The 26,436-nt window shown below is 45.0% G+C and overlaps 1 protein-coding gene across 10 annotated transcripts in view; it reads left to right on the top strand.

The window, feature by feature from the left end:
- The window catches only part of kmt2ca (lysine (K)-specific methyltransferase 2Ca), a 308,052-nt gene that overhangs the window by 138,333 nt on the left and 143,283 nt on the right, over positions 1-26,436 (top strand). For 9 of the 10 annotated variants that reach the window (XM_060922568.1, XM_060922566.1, XM_060922564.1 and 6 more), the window contains exons 11-13: positions 2,195-2,290; positions 3,962-4,773; positions 14,069-14,191. In XM_060922568.1, coding sequence (XP_060778551.1) covers positions 2,195-2,290; positions 3,962-4,773; positions 14,069-14,191 — 1,031 coding nt within the window. The remainder of the gene's footprint in view (positions 1-2,194; positions 2,291-3,961; positions 4,774-14,068; positions 14,192-26,436) is intronic. The other variant, XM_060922565.1, reaches the window with a different exon arrangement.

Genomic DNA, 26,436 nt, shown 5'->3' with positions numbered 1-26,436 from the left:
ACTGCTGCACATCTCTCTCTCTCTCTCTCTCTCTCTCTCTCTCTCTCTCTCCCACCCAGGTGCACGCGCACACATACTTTAACCATAAACTCTCAAGTAAATCATAAACCCATGGCTCAAAAGTTCTGAATCCCTCTTTCTTTGAAGAGAATCTTCCAGTGATAACGACTCAGAACTGCCCTCGTACACACTACGTGTCCAAAAGTATGCGGACGCCCGACCGTCACACTCGTATCCTTGTTGAACATCTTCCACTCTGAGGTCTGGGAAGGTTTTCCACTAGATTTTGGGGCGTGGCTGGTGGAGTTCGAGTCGGTGTTCAGTGGGGATGAGTTCAGTCAGGGCTCCGTACAAGACGCTCGAGTCTGATCCAGTTGTGTGCGCGTCAAACTTCGGAGCAACAGCTTGAGGAAGAACCACACATCGGCGTGCTTTTCTTTCGTCATTCGCGAACGCCGTTTGTGTCCACGGCTCTTCAGATGAATCCTCACGCCGAGTGCAATTCATTTCCCCGCTGTGTATAGCATTAACGCCGGAGACGGTCGTGCCGTGACGTTTGTCATTTTGTCACCCTCATGATTATTTACGATGCTTGTTAAAGACACCCGCAGGAAATTCACTCGCGCGTTGGGTGTCGACGCAGCTCCGTTTATTTTGAGACGCATGTTTGTTTAATGCTTAATCTGATTTTCTTAAAACCACCTCTGCCTGAAGCCTGTGCACATCGACTATATTAATGCGCCTTTTTGATTTATGAGCCTTATTTTCTTCTCTCTGGTCCCATTTCCTGGAAGCTCTGCACCGGGTACGGGAGTTAAATTAAGAGCTAACAGCACAGCCAGTGTTTGTTTATGAACTTGGTTTTTCCCCAGCGGGCATCGTATCAGCTCGGTCTAACAAGTATGGCACGGGCGAATATGTTGCCATGGTGATGCCTGCCTCGATGGGTTGCGCTGTTAGTGCGAGTCGTGAAGCAGCGAGAGAGGGACGGCTGGGAGAAAGAGGAGTGGAATAGAGCGAGTCTGAGGGATGTTCGGAGTTTACCATTAATAGCCCAAAAAAAAAAAAAATCTGCATTAAAGTTTTTCTCATTATACCAAAGCGTTGTGGGTGGGTTCGCAGTTCGGACCGGTCAGAAAGTGATGATTTCTTCCAGTCGGAAAATTTACTGCCATATAATAAGAGGTGGGCGGCACGGAGGTGTAGTGGTTAGCGCTGTCGCCTCACAGCAAGAAGGTCCTGGGTTCGAGCCCCGTGGCCGGCGAGGGCCTTTCTGTGCGGAGTTTGCATGTTCTCCCCGTGTCCGCGTGGGTTTCCTCCGGGTGCTCCGGTTTCCCCCACAGTCCAAAGACATGCAGGTTAGGTTAACTGGTGACTCTAAATTGAGCGTAGGTGTGAATGTGAGTGTGAATGGTTGTCTGTGTCTATGTGTCAGCCCTGTGATGACCTGGCGACTTGTCCAGGGTGTACCCCGCCTTTCGCCCGTAGTCAGCTGGGATAGGCTCCAGCTTGCCTGCGACCCTGTAGGACAGGATAAAGTGGCTACAGATAATGAGATGAGATGAGATAATAAGAGGAAGAAAACACTTCGGAACATGCATTTATTGTAAAATAATCACATTTTGGGTGATAACACTAACCTTGTTTCATCACACAGCTGCATCATGGATTATTTTTCTGATGACCCTTTTTTTTTTTTTTAAATTCCTTGCTTATTTTTTTTTTTTTAAGCACCGAGTAAAAATCTCGCATTAAAATGCTCCGAGTTGCTGCGTTTTATTACCTACAAATGCAGCGCTCAAGCTCTTTACGGAAGCGGTGCAGAAATCGAGTTAAAAATATATCCATCTCACGTTTAGAGCTGAGTGCTACTTCCATGTGCTCTGCCAATTAAATTATCTTCTCGTTGACCTGAAAATATTACATAACACACATTATTCAAATCCAGAGGACCGTTTCCTGGAATGCAGCCCAGCTACTTTGCCAACATTTTAAATGCAGAGTCATAAGGTTGGAATTTAATGATAGTAGTACCGTAGCACCACGGGGCTTCCTTATAAACAAATTTGTCTTAACATGAGTAGCTGACAAAGCAGCCTTTTTTTTTTTTTTTTTTTAAACCCAAACTATTTGATCTGTGGTTTCAAGTGGGATAAAATCCGGTGCATTAGCTTGCTGTTTGTTTGCATTGTAGGAGCCTTCATGGCTGTTGAAGAGGAAGTGTCAGTTTCACTGGAACCAGATAACACTGAACTTCCCATTCCTGAAGAACCAAAAGAGTCTCCATCCGGTAGGTGATTAGTTTTCTATTCGGTGACGCACTTCTCCATTTTAACGTTTCCTTTCACTCTGCGTCAGCGCTCAGTTCCGTCCACGCTAGCAGGAGTGATTTGTAAAAACCTGTTTTCTGATGTACATCAAAATGCAAAAATGACCGAAATCAATATGTGGATGATGTACACTTCGTGTCTGACCCATGAGCTTGACATCATTTTGGTCGTTTTCTGTTATTTTGACATCGTGCACATAAAACCATGCTTTCTTGCACAAAGTATTGCCTGTACATGATTACATTAATAGGATTTAGCAGACGCTCTTATCCAGAGCGATGTACAACATACCCAATGTAGCCTAGGTGCCTTGCTCAAGGGCATTTCAGCTATTTTTGCTGGTCCAGGGAATTGAACTGGCAGCCTTTTGGTCCTAAAGCTTCTTCTCTAACCATTAGACTATGGCTTCCCCCTTGAGCTGAATGATGCATTAAAGATCCGTGTTTGTTTAACCACAAGCTTCACATCTTTGACATACCTTCAGTTGGGTCCAATGAGATCCCTGTCTGGTTCCTCTCGAGGTTTCTTCCTCATGTCGTCTGAGGGAGTTTTTCCTTGCCACCGTCGTCACAGGCGTGCTCATTGGGGATAGATTAGGGATAAAATTAGCTCAAGTTTTAAGTCGTTCAAATTCTGTAAAGCTGCTTTGCGACAATGTTTATTGTTAAAAGTGCGATAGAAATAAACTTGACTTGACTTGATCCCAGGTCTTGATGCACATCTCTACGATACAGATGTCAGCATTGCAAAAAGTTCTGCCATCTTGGGAATTTCTAAAAGCTTTGTTTTCTCCTATCCGTACTATGTAGGTGAAAAATTGAGTTTTCATACCTAACCACTTTGGAGAGCAAATTCCAGCATATTTTGGTGTGGATGGCAAGAAGATACTCTCTTCAAATTTGCCCTCGTTATTTTTAACTGGGCCCCAGATTATCATCATCATCATCATCAGATGTCATCTACACCATGACATTTCAGCTCTAAAAGTAATCTCAACTAATCTAGCTAGCGCTGTCTTCTCAAGAACATCTTCCTATCTGAATATTAGAGCTGGGTGAGTTGGATCAAGATTGGACATGGACGCCGTGGAATTCTTAGATAATCTTTTAAGACATTAAACCTCGATCTCTAAAGACTCATTTGGCTCATGCCTCTGGGTTTTTTCTTGGCGAGTAGATGTGTTCTACTGAGCCCTGTCTGTATCCATGACTGCAAAACTGATTTAATGATGTCTTTGCTAATCAACTAAGGCCATACTCGGTTTGTTCATTTGCCAGAACCTTTAAATATGCCATGTAGAGGCCTAAAATAATTTAAGAATGAACTCTGGGTACCTCAGGCTGTGAAATGGATTGATGACTTCTATTAGTCTGAAAAAAAAAAGGAAAAACTCAAACCCTTAAAGTATTCTGTTTGTCTCTCAGGGCTCCATATACCAGAGTGTTTCAGGAAGAATCTCTGTCGAACTCTAATAACCATCTTAGGATGCTTGCTCAAGTTCTTGTCTGATTAGGACTTGGGGAAAATATTTATCGAACACCATTCTTGATTATGTACAACTAGAGTGCAAATTCAATTAAAATTGAATGACTTGAAATTCTCTGTTCCTCTTGTTCTGCCCCCTTTTTCAGCTGTAGAGCCTGCTCAGGAGATCCAGGTGACTGTTACTTTGACAGAGGGCTCAACTGCTTTAGCATCTCCACTTACTTCCCAGTGTTGTGCTGCTGTGGTGGACCAAGATGATGAGGAATCACATGATGCTATCACACCAATGGAAACTGGGAAGGAGCAAGAGATCATGCCCGAGACTGAGCAAGTCGAGGTGGAACCAAATATGGTGGATGCTCCGAAAGTCCTACTTACTTCACCTACCAAAGAATCCCATCCTGAGCTTTCCCCACCGGCCATGGAGGAGTCCATGGATTTGGTTGCATCAGCTCCAGAGGAGTCAGTTGAGAAAAATGTTCAAGACTTGTCAGTTTCGTGCTTAGTGGAGGATGTTGGGCAGGGACTTGAGAAGGGGCCAGAGCTGCAGAAGACGCCACAACCGGAGGAGGCAAAAGAGGAGGAAGAGGAGGTGGCATCTGAGCCAGCTTTGCCTGAGGAGGTCAGCATTCCACTCGGCACAGAGAGCAGTCCAACCCTGGAGATGGATACTACCCCTGGCAGCGAGCTCAGCTTCTCGGGCTTCAGCTCTCCTGCCACGGAAGACAAGGTGAAACGCTCTCCAGCATTTTCCCCGGATGGCTCGATCAAGCTCTGTCAGTCACCCTTCTCTACAGAGGCCTCACCCAGACAGACACCCACGCATGGCCAGAATACGTCTGGGTACAGCCCCGGTGTGCCCCCAGCTGCGTTCTTTCCCCTTACTCTAAAGATCGGGATGGGAAAGCCAGCCATCTCCAAGAGGAAGTTTTCACCAGGAAGGCCCAGAGCAAAGCAGGTAAGTGTGTGATGGGGCTGAAATCTTCAGTCTGCTTCATGTTTTTGATAGATCCTCTGTCTCTGATTCAGCTTTGCAGCTGTGTGGTAATTATTCCTTTGCACAGTCACAATGATTAGTACCCGTGTGGAGGGTATATTAATTAATGTCGAAAGGCTTTAGCTGTTCTTGTGGGCTTTCTCTCTTTCTCGCTCTGCTTTTCTCTCCCTCGCTCTTGCTCTCTCCTTCTTTTGCTCTCATTCTCGGTAGCACCCCACCCCCTCAGCACCCCGGCACTCCTCCCCATCCTCACTCTGGAGTGCATAACTCTGAATAACCCCTCAGAGTAGGGGGATGGGAATTGGCACTACTGCCAAGGGTTTGATGCTCAGGGAAAATAAAGGAGTCTTTCTGGAGGTGTATAATTCGGATCGCTGTTCACTGAGCTGGAAAGCACGACACAAACCCATTTCCACTCCGAGCTTGGGAACAGGGAGGATGCTGAGTGCTCTTCTTTTAGGACTGGCCAAGCCATCAGAAATTGAAAATTAAACTTGGCAACATTAGATCTCTGTTCTTGATTTCTCCCTAGCCTTTATTTTCTCGAGAAGCCAAATATTAGTTGTTGTTGTTGTTGTTGTATTCAGGTGCCTTCTTTGACTTGGTGAAAGGTTTTAATTTATTTGATCAGCTCTTTTGTGGCTGTGTGTATAGTCCTTGATGAGAATTGGCAGTATGGTGAATCTCTTCGTCCCCTCTGCTTTTCTCTGGACGATGCTCCTTTCCAGTCTTGTGCAATTTAAAGGGTGGTCGCCTCTTGTGGGGTCCAACCAGGATTTCCTGTTTGGTGTGTTTGTGGCTACGTGCACACTGTGTTCTCATGCGAGTGTGCGCTTGTTGGGCTTAGGGGATGTGCGAGCGAGGAAGAGAGTGCCTCAACACGTTTTGTTGTGCAGATGAGATATTCTCCCCCCACTGACTTCCTTTGTAATGTCCAGAGAAGCCTGAAGTTTATTTTGGAGACTGAATTTTGTACTTTCAGAGTGATTTTATATTATTGCAGGTTGATGGTCATCTACGTTTATCAAGCCCTTCATTATTCATGTCATTTCCTGATACTTGCAGTTCAGGTTCAGCCATTACGCCCTTCGGAAAGTTGCACAGTGACGAAATCCTTTATGTTCCCAAACCTTGACAGGATAAATTCTGACAGGGGGTTATGCTAGTGCATGGATCAGACTTCCCTGCTAATGACCAGAAGTTTGTGAGTTCAGATTCCAGTATTAGGTTGATGTTGGCCCATTGAGCATGACCTTTAACTTCCAGCTAATCTAGGGTGGTGTACAGCAACTGACCCTGCCCTCTGACCTTCACTTCTTAACAAAACTGTGATATGTGATGAGTAAAATTCTCTTGGCCTTGGCTGTATGCCCCCCCCCCCCCCCCCCCAAAAAAAAAAAATCATTTATTTCGCTCATTTAATATTCTAGTGCAATGGTTAGCACTGTTGCTTCACAGCAAGAAGGTTCTGGGTTCGAACCTTACGGCTGATGGGAGCCTTTCTGTGTGGAGTTTGCATGTTCTCTCCGGGTGGTCCGGTTTCCTCCCACAGTTCAAAGACATGCAGGTTAAGTCAAATACCCAGCCACTGGGGTTGGACAAGCCAGTGCCAGTCCCAAGCCTAGATAGATTGGGAAGGGTTGTGTCAGGAAGGGCATCCGGTGTAAAACCTATGCCAAATCAAATATGCGAATCATGACGATCCGCTGTGGTGACTCCTAACGGGAGCAGCCGAAAGAAGAATGTTCTAGTAATATTTTTACAATAGGTGATGCTGGTTACCTCCACCAACTTTGTTGGAGGTGATGGCTTTTGCCTCCATTTGTTTGCCAGTGTAACTAAAAAAGTAGTGAATGGATTTTGATGAAATTTGGAGGACAGGTGAGTCATGGGCCAAGGAACAATTGTTTAGATTTTGAAGCAAATCCAGATATGTATGTGGATTCAGAATATTTGTTTGTTTGTTCCCAACGTAACTCAAAAAGTAGTGAACGGATTTGGATGAAATTTGGTGGACGGCTTTAGTATCGTCTTCGGTTCAAGTGATTTGATTCTGATGTTCATAATATGTGGCTTGGTGGAGGTATGGACTCTACCGTGTGTCCTTCTAGTTATTGTTTATTCACCATTTTTCTTGGTTTGGTCGTTCCTTAATTCCCATCCACTAGCTTGTTCTTGCCCATCGCAAAGCATCAACCAACTGGGCAAGGAGAATTCTAGCAAATGAAGCTCTCTTCTGCATACATGAGCTAACAGATGCCCATGTTTGGTCAGTGTTGCTCTGAGACAGTACGTGAGACAGTACCACCATTTTCCCAACCCATAGCGTTCAACCAGTTTTGCTCTCTGAGATTCCTGATCACGACAGACTGTGGCATCTTCAGGACTCTGCAATCTCCAATGATGGTACGAATATGGATATAGCTTAAAAAGCGATGATGCCATAAGCAAGATTTTTTTTCTCGAATTGCTAATTTGAATCGTGATGCACATAAGAGCCAACGTTAGCTTGGGATGTATTGATATCTTCGACTGCCTTTTGAGGAAGCAAAAGCATTCACTGCCATAAAGGAAACTGTACGTTGGTTTGCTTTCGGTTGAGTTATATTAGGTTTTGAAAGATCAGTCCTTTTTAGTACTATGACGTGATAAATTATGCTGCATGTATAAGTCATCTGACGTTGTATTTTGGCCATATTGCGTCATGAGATGATCCGCCTCAGAGGGTCGAAATGTACATGGTGGTTCAAGCGGCAGGCGAAGGGATAAAGAAAACACATTTCAAGCCTCAGCTTATGGAAACCACAAACTCCGAGTGGAATACGATGATAATTTTTCCTTACTTGCTTGGAACAGGCATGGCATGGCATGGACATTTTTGTGAGGAATCTGACCGGCAAGCATCAAAACCCCAACGTAAATTCAGCATGTTGGTTTAGCTGGTTGAATGTTTTCCGGAGCGTTTATGTGATTAGGATTAATTCTTTTTCCTGTACGAGTTTGCATGTTCTCCCCGTGTCCGCGTGGGTTTACTCCGGGTGCTCCGGTTTCCCCCACGGTCCAAAGACATGCAGGTTAGGTTAACTGGTGACTCTAAATTGACCGTAGGTGTGAGTGTGAATGGTTGTCTGTGTCTATGTGTCGGCCCTGTGATGACCTGGCGACTTGTCCAGGGTGTACCCCGCCTTTCGCCCGTAGTCAGCTGGGATAGGCTCCAGCTTGCCTGCGACCCTGTAGAACAGGATAAAGCGGCTAGGGATGATGAGATGAGACACTGAATTCACTTTTTCATGATTGCCAGCACAAATTAACTGAAGATTTTATGTCGCCGGATATTGAGCGTCAGCCATGGCCTGGTGATTAGAGAAGCAGCTTTGGGACCAAAAGATTGCCGGTTTGAGTCCCTGGACCAGCAGGAATGGCTGACGTGTGTTTGAGTCAGGTGCCGAACCCCACCTGCTGCCCGGGCTGCTCTGGATGTGATGTACGTCACTCTGGATGAAAGCGTCCGCTGAACGCCTGTAGTGTGATGAAATGCTGATGTTCAGAAGACAGGGTTGGGAATTGAGGCACACAGATTGGGGATCTCCTGCGCCTTTACTTAACCCTGCTGCTGGGTTTGTTTGTTTGTTTGTTTTTAAAGCTTAGTAATTGGCCTGGTTTGGATGATTAACGCTCTTGCTGCGTTTGTCCTGATTGGTCAGTGCTACACAGCAGTTTAGAAATGAAAAATGTTTTCTTTAGTGATTTATATTTTGGTTTTCTTTTGGTATGAAGAACACAGTTTGGTGCGAACATCTAAATTTTATGTCTTGGGTTACTTTTATTTGGGAAAACGATGTCATTTTTGGTCTGGAAGTGAAAATGTTGGTATTGTGACGAGTCGAGTTTTAGTGTCCCTGATGTTTACTAGAGCGATTTACAGAGAGAATAATGGAAGAGGAATCTCACTCTGTCTTGCGCTCTCTTTCTCTGTCTTGCGCTGTCTCCCTTTCTCTCGCTCTTTCTCTCTGTCTTGTGCTCTCTCTCTCTCTGTCTTGTGCTCTCCCTTTCTCTCGCTCTTTCTCTCTGTCTTGTGCTTTGTCTCTGTCTTTCTGTCTTGCGCCCTCACTCTTTCTGTCTGTCTTGCGCGCTCTGTCTGTCTCTTGCTCTTTTTCTCTGTCTTGTGCTCTGTCTCTCTCTCTTTGTCTTGCACCCTCGCTCTCTTTCTCTCTGTCTTACGCTCTCTGTCTCTGTCTTGTGTTCTGTCTCTCTCTTTCTGTCTCGCGCCCTCGCTCTCTGTCTTGCGCTCTGTCTTTCTCTGTCTTGCGCTCTGTCTTTCTCTCTCTCTTGCTCTCTTTCTCTGTCTTGTGCTCTGTCACTCTCTCACTGTCTTGCGCTCTCTGTCTGTCTTTGTCTTGCACTCTGTCTCTCTTGCTCTTTCTCTGTCTTGCGCTCTCTCTCTGTCTTTCTCTGTCTTGCACTCTGTCTCTCTCCTGCTCTCTTTCTCTCTGTCTTGCGCACTCTCTGTCTCTTGCTCTTTTTCTGTCTTGTGCTCTCTCTCTCTGTCTTGCGCCCTCGCTCTCTTTCTCTCTGTCTTGCACTCCCTCTCGCTCTCTGTCTTGTGCTCTGTCTCTTTCTGTCTTTCTCTCTTGCTCTCTTTCTCTGTCTTGTGCTCTGTCACTTTCTTTCTGTCTTGCGCCCTCGCTCTCTGTCTTGTGCTCTGTCTCTCTCTTTCTGTCTTGCGCCCTCGCTCTCTGTCTTGTGCTCTGTCTGTCTCTCTCTCTCTGTCTTGTGCTCTGTCTCTTTCTGTCTTTCTCTCTCTTTCTCTGTCTTGTGCTCTGTCACTTTCTTTCTCACTGTCTTGCGCTCTCTGTCTCTCTTTCTGTCTTGTGCCCTCGCTCTCTTTCTCTCTGTTTTGTGCTCTCTTTTTCTGTCTTGCGCTCTCTGTCTCTCTCCTGCTCTCTTTCTCTCTGTCTCACACTCTTTCTGTCTTGCGCTCTCTGTCTCTCTGTTTGTCTGTCTTGCGCACTCTCTCTCTGAATTCCCTCCTGTGAGACCCCCGTAATGATCCTTCGTGCGTTTAGCTGTAGAAGAGCCAGACTGGAGTTTAATGGCGAAAGTGCGATGGTTGAAGATGGAGTAGAACTTCCCCAGTTCCGCTGTGCATGGCCGTTCTTCAGCAGCACCACGCCTTCATTATTCCTTCTTTACGATTCTTATTATTTTAAACCTCATCTCACGCGTCCTCCTGCTGAACGTACTGTCTGCTGCTTTAACGTTAACGAGACTGGGCTTGAATCGGCTTCCTGTTCTTCTTACTGACCCCCATCCCACCCCGCCCTCCCAGACGTAACAGAGATCCAGACTCGGTGCAGTTTTGTCTGTCTGCATGTTTCCTTTTCTGTTCTAACCCTTTTCAGGTGCATCATGTTTATCAGAACGCTGTCGTGTTTTATTAAGTGCCTGATATGAAATGGCAGTTTGGGACAAATCCGGACACGATCTGTTTGGAAACTGAAGGATAGAGCTGTTAATCATCTTGCTATTTTTTTTTTACATTTATTATTGTTATGATTATATTATCCGTAAAAGCTCAAATAATTTGCACAGGCCTCGTGCTGATTGTGTGTTAGAGCGTAATTACACAGCCGTGCCCCGATCATCTCGTTAACGAGCTAAAATCTCCCCATGGCGCTTTAGACGTAATTCCCGTTTGCTCGGCACGTTCATCACGGCGCTGTCACGCTGGTATAATCACACTTGTTTAGTAAACACGCAAATAGACGCTGCCGCTGCCATGGAGACGGGCTGACACTTGATAACGAGGAGCATCGTGTTGAGTGGATTTCGCCTCGCTGGCCTGCTGTCAGCTCACTGCGTCTGGAAAGAGTGACTCAGCCCAATGTACTGTTTCACTCCGGGGACTAAATTAGTTCCACACCAGGAAGCAGAAGATCAGATCCGAGTTTAAATCCATCCTGGAGCTCATATTTAGATGTTCCTTGATTCATTCTCCTCCGAGGTTTACACCTACGTTCACCCCTTTTTGATGCCACTTAGTAACAACTGCAGCGATTTCAAATAAACACGTGGCGTTTTATATCTTTTTATTCTCCACGCAGATGCAGTTCTGTGCACAAGCATGTCAGGAAATGCCGTAGACCGTTTAAAAACAACGAAATGAAATGTTTCGACGTCAAAAAAAATACTATAAACAGTAATCAGTAAGCCGTAATAAATGGAACGAAGTCGGTGTTTGGTGCGAGACGAGTCTTTGGTTTGAAAAAACACAGCGAGTGCAGTTTGATGCGGAAACGAGCTGTAGGTTTTACTGAGAACGTGTTCCAGAACCAGCCACGGTTCTTCTGGACACTTTGACCGTCACACTCGCTTCTTCATTTCTTTTTTAATCTGAAACGTGCTCTCTTATGGAATATTCTATCCACATTCACTGGATATGATCAATCACGCACTCTGATTGGCTGTCCTACTACTAGGATATCAGCTCATATACCGTACTACGAGTAGAGAAAAACAAAATGGCGGCCCGTGTTGCTGAACCAACTGAGGACGAAATAAAAACTCGACTCGAAAACAAAAAAAAAAAGCAACAAAATATGGAATGAAAAGTATTTGATGGTAAGAACACATCATTTTTTTTTTTTTAAAGAATTATTATTATTGTCGCATTTTTCACAAATCGCTCCTGTCATTTCGCCGGTTTGTTTACATTCTAAGCGGAAATGATTTTGTCAGATAAAGTTTTTATTTATCGGACTTGCAAAAAAAATAAAAATGCTCCGTTTCTCAAAATCCAGCGAATGTGGAGAGAATAAAGCAGTTATTCCGCTCAATCTGGTCGTACACGGCTCGCCGCTGACCAGGCGCTTATCAGCTCATATACAGTATGACTCGATTTCGTGGAATAACCATTAATTAATTATTTTTTTCACAGTCCGGTTTCCATCAAATCCTGCGCTCTGATTGGCTGGCGAGCGAGTCTGTATCCTACAGTACGGACCCCGGTTACGGACCTCTGGCGACTCGTTCGTTCACAACAACAAAAAACATGGTCGCATTTTTTGTCAACATTTATCTTTTTTTTTTTAATAAGATTATCAAAAATCGTATAAATGTTTGCCAGCATTTCTCAGGAGAATAGCATTCATTTTACAGCATGGATAGCGATAACGACAGTGTTCACAGCGAAAGTGAGTTTTACTACCCTGAGGAAGAAGAAATAAAAGAAAACATTTCAGGAGAAAGCTAAAAACCTGTAACTGTTGCTAACGCCGAGCAAAAACATGGCTGAATCCTGAATGACTCCTATTTGTATAAATAGGGGACGACATAGGCAGCAAGATGTAGTTTTTTCCTGCCATGGAAGTGCACTTGTATACCGAGGAGGAAGCCGTTTGCATTACAGCCGTGAATGAGGATTCAAAATGGCGGCTCGGCTCGGTTTTCCCTTTCGGGCGCTCTCGTTTTCTGTTAGAATTTGGTAAAGAAAAAAATAAATATATTATTTACCAGCTTAAGGTCGGTCCGTATGGTGAAATACCGTGACCTTGGCCTTGAATACCGACCTCGGCCCAGAGGGCCTCGCTCAGTACTTTCAACACCTCGTTCACGGTATTTCACCATACGGACCTCCCAGCTGGGAAATAACATATATATATATTGCTTTTAAACTTTTTCTGTAGCATTTCATTTTTGAACGTTTGGAACTCGAAAATGATTCTGCAATGTTGTGACTCGATAATGTAGAAATCATAAAATAGAAATCTGTAACAAAGTTTGAAAGGGAGGGGTGCCAAGACTTTTGCACAGTACCGTGGGTGTGGGTCGCAGTTTTACGTCTGTGAGCTGATTTGAGAAAAAAACGGAACCAAAACTATGGAAGCAATTTTGTGCCAAAATGTTCATACAATACTTTTGAAATATCAAACAAAAACAACAAATCAAAATACAAAAAAACAAAAAAAAAAGTCCATTTTTTTAGACTGGCAAACAAATTATTCGTGTAATCGTGCAAAATATCAGTCTATTACTCTTCAGAAACCTTTTATTTTTGTTCCGCGTCTTTCTTGACGTAATTTATTTTGGTTGCGATTCCAGCTTTGTCGTTTGCGCTCCCTGACTTTTTGCTTGCAGTTTTGGCACAAACTTCACGTGTGGGCGGGCTGTCCAGGAATGCATTCCCATTGGCTAACTTGTGTTTGACTGACAGCTCCGCTCAGCCATTCCCTACTCGGATTCTGGCGGACTGTTTGACGAGTGACCGATCCATTGACGGTAAACAAGGATCGAGTGGACTTCAGTGGCAACTGTGATACTGAATTTACACTTTGTTGAATTAATTCAGTATCATAGTCGCCACTGAAGTCCACTCCATCCTTGTTTACCGTCAATGGATCGGTCACTCGTCAAACAGTCCGCCAGAATCCGAGTAGGGAATGGCTGAGCGGAGCTGTCAGTCAAACACAAGTTAGCCAATGGGAATGCATTCCTGGACAGCCCACCCACACGTGAAGTTTGTGCCAAAACTGCAAGCAAAAAGTCAGGGAGCGCAAACGACAAAGCTGGAATCGCAACCAAAATAAATTACGTCAAGAAAGACGCGGAACAAAAATAAAAGGTTTCTGAAGAGTAATAGACTGATATTTTGCACGATTACACGAATAATTTGTTTGCCAGTCTAAAAAAATTAACTTTTTTTTTGTTTTTTTGTATTTTGATTTGTCGTTTTTGTTTGATATTTCAAAAGTATTGTATGAACATTTTGGCACAAAATTGCTTCCATACAAAACGAGCATGAAATTCTTATAGTTCAGCTAACTTGATGACTGTTGAAAGTCGAGTAGATATTAAAAAAACAAACAAAAAAACCCAACGCTAATGTGTGTAGCGTGAGCGATATTTTGCCCAGATTATAAACAAAACTGCGACGCTATGAACGGATTCTCTACACGGCAGCACGGTCGCTGTAGCGGTTGAGGAAAAACAGGTACCTCGACTCGTAATTTTGCATATTTCATCATGTGACGGGATTTTTCCCAAGCTCCTAAACGCTGCCGTGTGTATTTGTGTGATGTAATGCCTGTACAGTATATGCCTGTTATTTCTGTTTTTCATATGCCTGCACATTTTGCTCTTTTTTGTTGGATTCTTCATTTGGCTGTACATTTTTTTTTTGTGTTCTCTTTGTTTGTCATTCCACTCATCCTCCCTCCTTCTGCCCATCCTGGTTCCCGCCCCTGCCGCTGTCCCTCAGGTTGGATGGAGCAGCCGTAGTGCCGTAAGCTCCCCGTCCTGGTCTCCGGAGCACTCAGAGGCCTCGGACGGCTGTAAGAACCGGCAGCAGCAGCAGGGCGAGCTCTTCTGGACGGCGAGACTGGTAAATGAAGGGCTGTGGTAGTGGGCGGAGCTTGGTCGACGAGCAGGACAGGGACGTGGCGATGATGAGGAATCGGACGTTCGTCTCAGCCAGGTGTATTTCCGTCAGGGTGATGAGCGATGGCGGCGCGGCTGACTGGGAATTTTATCTGCCTCCAGTTTGGGAATAAACTCCAGCGTTAAGCGTCCGAAAAGTTTTCCCGACAGCAGGCGGACTGACGTTTAGGGAGGCGGAGTGGGCGGGCCAACCGGTGAAACCAGTTCGAGTGAAGTTTAGTGTTGATGCAAATCTTAAGTGAGACAATTTGGTAACTGACAGTAGGAGAGAGGGACGCTGGTGGGTGTGTGTGTGTGTGTGGGGGGGGGGGGGGGGGGGGGGGTTGACTGAAAAAGATGACGTTCGTTACTCTTCTCGCAGCTCTTGATCTGATCCGAGTGAAGCTCAACTCAACAGCCCTGGTGTCCCCGCCATTTTGTTTCAGCTTGTAAAAATAGACGAATAAAAAACTGAGCTAACGAGCGTATGAGTTGTCCAGCAAAGCTGTGAGACGATCCGTGTGTGTGTGAGAGAGAGAGTAACACAATACGTCATCAAATGGCCTTGGATAATTTCTCTGAAATGTATGTGTGTGTGTGTGTGTGTTGCGTTCCATCCAGGTTAACCCTTTAACCTCCGACTGAGTTCCTCTAACTGTGACCCAGAACACATTTCCGATTATAGTTACTGAAAATCTCGCTATAGCTACTGAATAACATGCAGGACGCTGAAAAAAATGTTTCCGCTTGTTAACGTTAACACCGGAACATTATAACACAAGGATTACACAAGGCTAAGTTACTAATTACAGAAAGGAAACTAATTTAATTATTAAATTCCTTTCATTCAAGGAGCTCTGCTTTCACCACGATAAAACACCAGGATTGTAATATACACTCGCACCCGGCCACTTTAATAGGAACTCGTTATTGAGTCTAAGATTCCTGTTCTTGGCTGCAGGACTGGAACCCAGTGTGTTCTTCTGTTCCGCTGTTGCATGCTGAGATGCTTTTCTGCTCACCACGGTTGTACAGAGTGATTATACGAGTTACTATATCCTTCCTGGCAAAAAAATAAAAATCTCGAACCAGTCTGTGTATTTTCTGATCTCTGAGCTCTCTTATCAACAAGGCGTTTGTTTTTTCCACCCACAGACTCTCTTTCTCTCTCGCTGTCTCTCACAGTGATTGTTTTTTGCTTTTCGCACCATTCTGTCTAGAGACTGTTGTGTGTGAAAAGCGCAGGAGGTCAGTAGTTTCTGAAAGACTCCAGGGTTTTTTCTAGAAAAATTTAGGCTACATCCACACAGCAACGGCAACGAGATTTTAAAAAAATAAAAATTACGTCCACATGGGCAACGGATCAGTAAAATATCAGGTCCATATGGCAATGCAACGCTTGCTGAAAACGATGCAATACACATGCCACACCTCTAGGGGCGCTGTAAGACGGTCCCATCGGAGACACCAGAACAATAGAAGAAGTAAGGACGCATGCGCATAAACTATTATGCGCGAGACTTCATATTAGCCACAAAGTCAGAAAAATCTGTTCGTAAAATTACATTATAATGACCAAATACAATGAAAAGTATTTTTCCAGTCTCACCTGTGAAAGGTAATCCCATGTGATCTCGTTTGGACGGCAAACCTGTTGGTACAGTTAAACGCAGCACATGAATGAGGCATCTTTATTCTCCGCTTTGACCTATCCAATATGGCGGCGAGGATGACGTATGATTCTACGCGGAAGGCGGCGTCTTTAATGGTCCGGAATAAATTGAATGCTACACGTTGATGGATTACTTTGTTCTTTTACGCCCTTTTTGAGGAATGTATTGTAGGACTTAAACCAACATCTGAAGAGGTGAGATCGCTCCTTTTTTTCCCTATTTTTGCTGGCGGGATTGACTCTCTCTCTCACAATAAATATTCACAGTGAAAATATTTTGTAAGCGCGTTTCATGAACCAAGTTATAGGATTTGTTGACAACTCGTATCGAGTTCGTTACACTTCTACCCACCGTGAAGCACATGTGGTTGTGACGTCATCGTATACAAATCCGTTCTACTCATCCAGACGACTTCGCAACGGCGCCGTTGCCAGATCTTTCCACTCTGGAACCCGTTCTCAAAAGATTTCGTTTTGGGGCACCCAAAACGCCGGTGCCGTGTGGACGCCAGGCCGAAACGATAAACAGTTTTATCAGATTCACCTGAATCCGTTGCCGTGTGGACAGGGCCTTAGTATGAGGGCGCTCACCATGGCGAGGGAGCGAAGCGGGGGGGGATGGTGCCGGTTGTGTGTCCCCCCCCCCCGCCGTGCGAAGCCTTTGAAAAATTGAGGCTACAATGGGACATTCTGAGGCTATCTGAGAGGGAAATTGTAATAAATTGTCTGTCAACATTGAAAAAGAAAGAAGTAATCTTCTTCTGCCCCGGACAGTCTTTGGCTTTCTTCCGCTTCGTGCCGTGGGATGACATCTTTAAATGCCCGAGTGTCAACAAAAACAACTCGCGAACTACTTCTGTCAAAAGCTCCCGCGCCGGTGGGTGAAAGGTCATTCAGTCTCGAGAAATCTCGCTCTACAAGTCAGCTGACCTTGTATGGAACCCATGTCAAATCTCGCGAGAGCAGCCGCGACAAGTAAACAACTAAACAACATGGCGCCTCAGTCTGGAAAACGCCAATTCGGATTGTTTTTGCACCGTCTGGCGGTGTATCTACTATGATTGGAATATTTTTGGAGTAATTATAACGTATTTGATGATCAGACACCGTGTCACGTGGTGTTGCTGGGATGTTTTGACGGAGAAAAGATCGTTTTGAGAAAGCTTGCATGTTGTGCAGTAGCATATAAGTGCACGGCCTAAGTGTGACTTGGGGTTCAATCGGCATTTCGGTAAGCGGGCGCACGCCGAGAGTAAGCGGGCGCAGCGCCCCTGTTCCCCGGTTTAGACGAAAGCCTGGACTCGAACCTCATACTCATCTGGCTCAAACCAACACCCATACCAGAGTGAAAGAAAGTCGGTCACACGTCACAGTGAGCTCATAATTTTTCCCGTTCGGATGTTTTAACATTGTGAACATGAACTGAACTGCCATTTTTAAAATCTGTGCAAAACTTAGTCATGTAAACATCAGCTCTTAATGTTAGCATTAAAACATGGAGGGGAAAAAAAAACACACACAAATGGATTGACAGTGAAGTCCAGGCTTTATTGAGTGGATACCGGTATGCGACAGAGGAAACGGAGCGCAGTTTTGATGGGTCTAAACGAAATATGGTCCAGTGAGCTGGCCAAGTGGTTAGCGTGTCCACATCTTGACCAGGAGGTCATGAGTTCTATTTGTCGTACCAAAGACCGTCATAAAAATGGTACCTACTGCCATGTGGCGAGGCGCAGTAATACAGATCTGAGTAGGGAGTCAAACTCTCGCAGTTACCAGAGGACCCGCCCACCGCTGTAACCCTAGCTGTATAGTCAGCGAGAGGCCGCGGGCTGTAGACGATATAAACGCCGCCTGGTGTGGCCTTAACTTTTTTTTTTCTCTTTATCTTCTATTATAGTTTTTTATAACTTATTTTATTTTTTTCGCGGTCCAAATCCTGCGCTCTGATTGGCTGGCGAGCGGGTCTTTATCCTACGGTACGGACCCCAGTTACGGACCTCTGGCGACTCGCTCGTTCACAACAACAAAAAACAGTCACATTTTTTGTCAAAATTTATCTTTTTTTTTTTTTAATAAGATTTATTTATAAGATTATCAAAAATCTTCTAAATGTTTGCCAGCATTTCTCAGGAGAATAGCATTAATTTTAACGACGGTGTTCACAGCGAAAGCGAGTTTTACTACCCTGAGGAAGAAGAAATAAAAGAAAACATTTCAGGAGAAAGCTAGAAACCTCTAACTGTTGCTAACGCCGAGCAAAAACATGGCTGAATCCTGAATGACTCCTATTTGTATAAATAGGGGACGACATAGGCAGCAAAATGTAGTTTTTTTCCTGCCATGGAAGTGCACTCGTATACCGAGGAGGAAGCCATTTGCATTACAGCCGTGAATGAGGATTCAAAATAGCGGCTCGGCTCGGTTTTCCCTTTCGGGCGCTCTCGTTTTCTGTTAGAATTTGGTAAAGAAAAAAATAAATATATTATTTACCAGCTTAAGGTCGGGCCGTATGGTGAAATACCGTGACCTCGGCCCAGAGGGCCTCACTCAGTACTTTCAAGACCTCGGTCACAGTATTTCACCATACGGACCTCCAGCTGGTAAATAACATATATATATTTTTATATAGTATTTTTATATAGGGTGGCACGGTGGTGTAGTGGTTAGCGCTGTCGCCTCACAGCAAAAAGGTCCGGGTTCGAGCCCCGTGGCCGGCGAGGGCCTTTCTGTGCAGAGTTTGCATGTTCTCCCCATGTCCGCGTGGGTTTCCTCCGGGTGCTCCGGTTTCCCCCACAGTCCAAAGACATGCAGGTTAGGTTAACTGGTGACTCTAAATTGACCGTAGGTGTGAATGTGAGTGTGAATGGTTGTCTGTGTCTATGTGTCAGCCCTGTGATGACCTGGCGACTTGTCCAGGGTGTACCCCGCCTTTCACCCGTAGTCAGCTGGGATAGGCTCCAGCTTGCCTGCGACCCTGTAGAACAGGATAAAGCGGCTACAGATAATGAGATGAGATGAGATTTTTATATAGTTATATAGATTTGATTAGATTTTCTGGATGAGGAGCCAAAATTGTATTTGGAAAGCCGGAAATAAACCATTATTATTATTATTATTATTATTATTATTATTATTATTATATTATTAAGTTGGTTAGTACTGGGTGAAGGACCGCCTGGGAAGACCAGCTGCTGGCACAGAAGGACTTTGACTTTTTTTCCTCTCTGAAGCAAAAATATAAAAATCTTCATGAGCGTTTCGTGCTAAGGTCATGCTAGCAAGCCGACTTCAGTGTTCCTACTGGTGGTGCGAATACAAACCGATCAGAGGTTTGTAGTTCTCGGGGGAGAACCCCAGCGGGTAGTTCGAACATTATTTGCCAGAAAGGTTCACGTGGGATCTGGTTGAGATGAGAGGCGTGTATCCGGACCAAGATCCCACAGGACGCAACAAAAAAAAAGTCACACGATCAAGTCTTATATTGTCATACAGGTGTGAGCGAGCAGGCTAATATGACGCTAGCAGAACACACACACCACATTCATTCATATTCGTTCATCCTAAAGCTAGTATCTCACTGAGAGAGTTTCAAAAGTGTCTTGAAACATTCGCGGGGCTTCTCAATTTCCTCACACGAGTCGCAAAGTGTCGCTCCTTCGTCGCTGAAATTTTGAACATGTTCAAAAAATCCGTGCGACAAAACTTCTCTCGTCGCCGGTGTCACAAAGCCGTCACGGACCCTTCTCGAGTCAGTTTCCGTGAGACAGGAAGTGCGAGTGTATCTCACTGGGTTGCGACGGCCTGCGACCAGTTGGAGACACAACAATTGCGGTAAAATACGCGAATATCAATTCAGTGTGATTCCGAGTGAAAACTGTCGCCAATTCGCATATTTTATCGCAATTGTTGCGTCTCCAACTAGTCGCAGGCTGTCGCAGCCCAGTGAGATACTACCCTTAGTAACCGCCTGATCAGGGTTTAAATTACACTTGCTGGCCACTTTATTAGTAACATCCATCCACCCGTTTGATGCAGTTCTGTGATCAGCCGATCCCTCGACGCATCAAATCACACAGATACAAATCAAGAGCTTCAGTTAATTAACGTTCACAATGTTCAAACATCCGAACGCGAACAATTGTGATCTCACAGTGAAGTGTGACTTACTTTCTTTCACTCTGGTATGGGTGCTGGTTTGAACCAGATGAGTATGAGGTTTGAGTCTTTCAGAAACTGCTGACCTCCTTCCTGCGGTTTTCACACACAACAGTCTCTCGAGACTATACAGAATGGTGCGAAAAACAAAAAACACTGAGTGAGTGACAGTTCTGTGGGTAAACAAACGCCTTGTTGATAAGAGAGGGTCAGAGATCAGAAAATAGACAGATTGGTTCAAGGTTTGTTTGTTTTTTGGCCAGGAAGGATATAGTAACTCATATAATCACTCTTTACAACCGTGGTGAGCAGAAAAGCATCTCAGCATGCAACAGCAGAACAGAAGAACACACTGGGTTCCACTCCTGCAGCCAAGAACAGGGATCTTAGGCTTAGTCTTGACTGCTAGTCCATTTATATTTTGTTAACTAAATTCCTTTGCAGATATTGTTGAAAAGGTAAGGAATCAAAAAAAAAAAAAGGTGCACATGGTGGTGTTCGGAGAAAACACATGACCTTCTCGAGTTCTGACAGAATTCACACACCATGCCGATGATGCTGACATTTCGACCTCTGTGGGGTTGTTTGTTTTTTCCCCCCTAGTGTTTTAAGAAAAGGAAAAAAAATCCTTCTGGTTCATGCTCCACCCACTTCGGTTTTAAATCCGTATTCAGATCTTTTGAGTAATAAACCGATCCACCCTGTGGCATTGTGTTCCACACACGGAGATTTTGGGCCGTCCCGACGTGAAAGATGACCGTCTCAGTGTGACCATTGCTACGACCTCGTCCACTAACCAACCAATAGGAACGCAGCATGAACTGACGCACTGATCCACGCAACACTGGCGCCAAACCTGCTTTCGATTCCTGCTTTGCTTTGTTGTTTAAGCGAGCAGCGCAGACGGACGACACCCGCTGATGACGTTTTATCGACTTGCGTCACAGAATACGATTCAGTCAGTGACATCGTACTTTGTGTCATACCCAAGTTTATTAGATCCACGTGGCCCAGAGTCGCTTACAGGAAACGTATACAATTGGTGATGTATCCGTTTCTTGATTCTTAATTAATGGCACAACAGAGAATAATACGAGGTTCTGATGACAGAATTGTTTCGGAGCACTGAGAGAATTTAATGTTGATTCATTTACAAATCAAATTCATCTCGTCTCATCTCATTTTCTTCCGCTTGTCCGGGGCCGGGTCGCGGAGGCAGCAGTCTGAGCATGGAAGCCCAAACTTCCCTTTCCCCAGACACCTCGGCCAGCTCCTCGGGAAGAACACCAAGGTGCTCCCAGGCCAGCCAAGAGACATAGTCCCTCCAGCGTGTCCTGGGTCTTCCCTGGGGCCTCCTCTCGGGGGGACATGCCTGGAACACCTCCCCAGGGAGGCGTCCAGGAGGCATCCAAAAGAGATGCCCGAGCCACCTCAGCTGATTCCTCTCGATGTGGAGGAGCAGCGGCTCTACTCCGAGCTCCTCCCGAGTGACTGTGCTTCTCACCCTATCTCTAAGGGAGCGCCCAGCCACCCTGCGAAGGAAACTCATTTTGGCCGCTTGTATCCGCGATCTTGTTTTTTAGGTCATTACCCAAAGCTCATGACCATAGGTGAGAGTCGGAATGTAGATCGGCCGGTAAATCGAGAGCTTCGCCTTTTGGCTCAGCTCCTTCACCACGACGGACCGGTAAAGCGACCACATCACTGCGGAGGCTGTACCGATCCACCTGTCAATCTTACGCTTCATCCTTCCCTCACTCGTGAACAAGATCCCGAGATACCTAAACTCCTCCACTTGAGGCAGGACTTCTCCACCAACCTGGAGAGGGCAAGCCACCCTTTTCCGGTCGAGAACCATGGCCTCGGACTTGGAGGTGCTGATTCTCATCCCAGCCGCTTCACACTTGACTGCAAACCGCCCCAGTGCATGCTGAAGGTCCTGGTTTGAAGAAGCCAACAGGACAACATCATCCGCAAAAAGCAGAGATGAAATCCTGTGGTTCCCAAACAGGACTCCCTCCGGCCCCTGGCTGCACCTAGAAATTCTGTCCATAAAAATTATGAACAGAACCGGTGACGAAGGGCAGCCCTGCCGGAGTCCAATATGCACTGGGAACAGGTCTGACTTACTGCCGGCAATGCGAACCAGACTCCTGCTCCGTTCGTACAGGGACCGGACAGCCCTTAGCAAAGAGCCCCGAATCCCATACTCCCGAAGCACCCCCCACAGAATACCACGAGGGACACGGTCGAATGCCTTCTTCAGATCCACAAAGCACATGTGGACTGGTTGGGCAAACTCCCATGAACCACAAATCAAATTATTATTTTTAAGTCTTAAGTTGCTTGTAACTATTTACTCTGATGATTTGACCATGATTACCGTACGTATGAAGTTTGAAGTGCATATCACGGGTAAATTCAGGAGCAAGCTCAATGTAATTCTCCTATTTTATATTAAACTTGGGTCAAATATCTGTCACATTCTGCATTTTGTGCAATTTTTTTACCTTGCACAATACCAGAAAAATTCAGTTGAAATCAAGCCATTTGAGGCGAATTGGTCCGCCTCTGAAAAAACTTGGCATTTGGATTTCCCGGGAAACACTGATTTTCGTGACGTCGCGTGCGGGACGCCTCCTTCTGAATCCTACGTCAGCGCTGGTTTGTTTATGAGAAAACGACCTGGTGGTTTTTTTGCAAATTTCTTCAACGTTATCGCGTAATTATTAAAATGGTTAACAGATGTATCGTAGGAGGGTGTACAGTAGCAACACCAATCTTGATGGGATTAGTACTCATCGTTTCCCAAAAGACCGGACAATGAGAGAGAAATGGGAGCGCTTGGTCTACACAGGCTGTGCTCTGAAACCGTGCAAAGCTCACGCAGCCTGCTGGCGCTTCCGCAGGTGACGTCACGAATCTGGCTCCAGACTCCCTTGAGATTTTTCCAGACGTGTTTTATTTTATTTTTTTCTGCTGTAGACAGATGGCCTTGTGCAAAATTACCCTTCTGGATGAGTGTGTAAAGGGACGTACTTTCATATAAAAAAAAAACACGAAATTGGTCCAGAATACGCACTTTAATGTTTGAGCATTAACAGGGCTTGACAGTAACTTTTAAACCCACTTGTCCTGGGAGGAAAGTGGGGGTAAATTTCCACTTCCACTTTAAAGAGAAACCCACGCGGACAACATGAAAACTCTGCACAGAAAGGCCCTCGCCAGCCGCTGGGCTCGAACCCAGGACCTTCTTGCTGTAAGGCGGCAGTGCTAACCATTACACCACCGTGCCGCCCTTAATGTAGAAATCGTAAAATAGCAAAGTTTAATGTTTGAGTTTAAAATTGTTTAGTTCTGTAGGTTGTGGGTGTTTTATACAGACCTGGCAACCTGTAACTGAATCAGCGCAGCCGGTCTGTCATGATGCAGCGCTTTTTTTTTTTTTCTTTTTTAAATATAACAAAGAAAAAAAAACCCTGATGTATAAATATTTTGCACAGGACTGTGTTCCTCTGATAACAGAAACAAAGCTCCAGCTCTCTCTGCTCTTAATCTGTTCTGTTCTTTCAGGGTTTATCACTCAGGTCGCTCCTTGTTGAGGTGGTTTTTTTTTGTTTGTGTTTTTTTTTTTTTAATGCCCGAGTTGTTTGAAACCAATCTGGGTTTTCTGTGTCGAATAAGGAAGCGGCTTCACCTGTAAGAATATCAAATACTTTCATGAAGGCGCTTATGCCGCTTTTCCACTACCAACGCGGCTGAGTTGGGCTGAGCCGTGCGGTGCTGAGTCGGGCTGAGTCGAGCTGAGCGGGGCTGTTGGCGTTGCATTTCGACTACAACCGCGCTGAACCGTGCTGGCTGGAAGTGGGTGGACACATTGGGTGGAGTTAGCGAAAGTGGGTGGACGTCACGTGATGTCGTTAGGCGGCGCAAACAGTGACATCAGTGACCTTTTAAGCGGTAGTCTCACGACCCGGATAGTAAACAATAAACATGGAGGACATGGAGTCGTTAGTGTTGCTGGTCTTGGTGCTGTGGCTTGTTGTCACCGACAACGCCAACAGATACTGGCAAGAGCGTATAGATGAGGCGAGGTGCATAAGGCTTCAGAAATTCTCGTAATTCGTAATTCTCCTTCTTCCGGGTTTACAGTGTTTACAGATCCCAGCGTGCTCGCGGGGCGTGTGTGGGCGTGTGAGGACACTCCTCCTCACCAATCAGTGCACAGGGGAGTGTCTCCTCACGCCCCTAGCCTCACTCAGCTCGGTTTGGCTTGCTTCAGCCCCACTCCAAAACCGTGCGAGTTTTGGGGGCTAAGCAGGGCTGAAGCGAGCTGAGTCGTGCTGCTCTTAGATAGTCGAAACGCGAGCCATGTCGGGCTGAAGCGAGCTGAAGTGAGCTGAAGCGAGCTGAAGTGAGCTGAAAAAGGGTAGTGGAAAAGGGCTATAACTCGAACGCAAGCGGAAAAAAAAACGAGATTCTTAAGCAAACTCTTCCATCCTCACTTCCAACTTTCTGTTTTTGTAAAATACATTTTAAATACAATCGTGAATTTCTCTGGAGTTTTCAGGCTGAGCTCCTCTCCTCGTATTCTTTACCCACTCATTTCCTCGTTGTTCTTGAAGCATTTGCTTGCATTTGTTAGCATTTTTCTTGATAGCAGGGAGACAGTAACGCCTTTTATCTATTTCTCTGTTTGAACAAGCAAAAACAGTGCAAAAATTAACCATATTGAAGACAGATTAAGCTGCTTGCATGAAAGACGGTGTCTGTCTGACCCCAGCTGTAATTATCACATGACGCGCGACATCATGCACAAGGGGTCTATAAACAGTATGTGTCCCATACTACACCAGCAGGGGGATATAAAATAACCTGCAGAGCAGTAAATGAAACCGAGATGAAGAAAACAGCCAAGACATAATGGCGGATACGTAGTGAGGGACGCTTTTAGGAACTGAAATAAAAGATCAAAAAGCCTCATTTCTGTGGTGCTAGTTCGTAATATATGCTCATTCCAACTTGCCCGGTCGGGCATGTCAGGGACATATCCCACTCTCCCCGGGCAATCGGGCAGAGTGGTTTTAGTAACCTTATATCGTGACTCGTATTGCAATTAATTGCAATTAAATATTATACTTATCGGCCTATTCGGTTTTAAGCCATGTTGAATTGAGTTCGTTTGGTCCACGGCAGGCGTCGCTTATCCGCGCGATCTTCACAAGACTTCGAAACGTGAAGTGTCAGCCAGGTGTCAGTGCCGTCATTTTGAAAACTGTTTTCCAAACGAAGTATTGTACAAAAACGAGTTTAAATGACGATTACTGCCGACTTTTTTCAAACTTTCCTGATTGCTATCAAAACAAATCTTCCAGCTTGATTACGTCAGCATTCGAAAGAGGGCGCGCGCGTCTTTTGACAACGTTGGCAGATGTTGGTCGCTTTGATTTCCGCTGTACGTTTTACTTCCGTCCTACGATGTCTCGCACAGGTCTCAACGAATCTCGTTTATGGCCATTGCTTTGACATATGGACTGATGTATTACAGAGCATATTTCAAACACTCATAACTTGCTATAGCGGCGATAAAATAGCGATCAAAAATGCATTTCTATATTTAATAAAATGAGAAATAGAATTTTGATGATAAATTTGCCTTCAGTTCTCCTTTAAACGCTACTCTTTGTAAACTGCTGGAATGTTTTCACTGAAACTCATCCAAAAGACTCTAAAGACATATTCCAAGAAGAATTGTTCACCAGGTGGCGCCACCTGCCATGGCTGAGGTTCCACGGGGCTCACGTGCAATTTCACGAAAAAAAAAAATCGCTACTCCTCCTACAGGAATAAGCGGATTTCAGACTCGCACACAGCAAAAGTGGATGACATGAGCTCCAGACTCGTTGAGGCTATTTTTCTTTTAAAAGAACACTGAGCTGGTTTCGTCATGCCTGCTTATACTGTACGTGCAGCAGATGTTTTATTATTGTGGAAAGTTGATTTGATAATTGTTCTTGTAATTCGGATGTTGTACAGGAATGAGCCCGAAGGTCATAGTGCGATATTGAACATATTTGTAATCTAATGCAAATCTACCTATAATTTTACACACCACATAAATACTTTGGGTTTTGCTTTTGTTTGTTTTTTTGTTTTTCTTTCCACATGAGTAAGAGCTTCGCAGTCCAGACCAGACGCCTGGAAGTTTGGTTTAAAAACGAAATGCAGATTGAAGCAGGAAACTCATTGACATTCAGTGGATCAGCAGTTAAATGAGGGTTTTGCTGATTGAGTAATTGCAGGGTGATTTCGTTCATCTTTTACTGATGGTGGAGGTTTTATACACACACACACACACACGAGTTCTCTGTGTGTTTTAT

The sequence above is a fragment of the Neoarius graeffei genome, chromosome 5 (assembly GCF_027579695.1).
Source record: "Neoarius graeffei isolate fNeoGra1 chromosome 5, fNeoGra1.pri, whole genome shotgun sequence".
Lineage (NCBI taxonomy): Eukaryota > Metazoa > Chordata > Actinopteri > Siluriformes > Ariidae > Neoarius > Neoarius graeffei.
The sequence above is the reverse complement of the archived record's forward strand: the minus strand, read 5'-3'. Positions and strand labels throughout refer to the sequence as shown.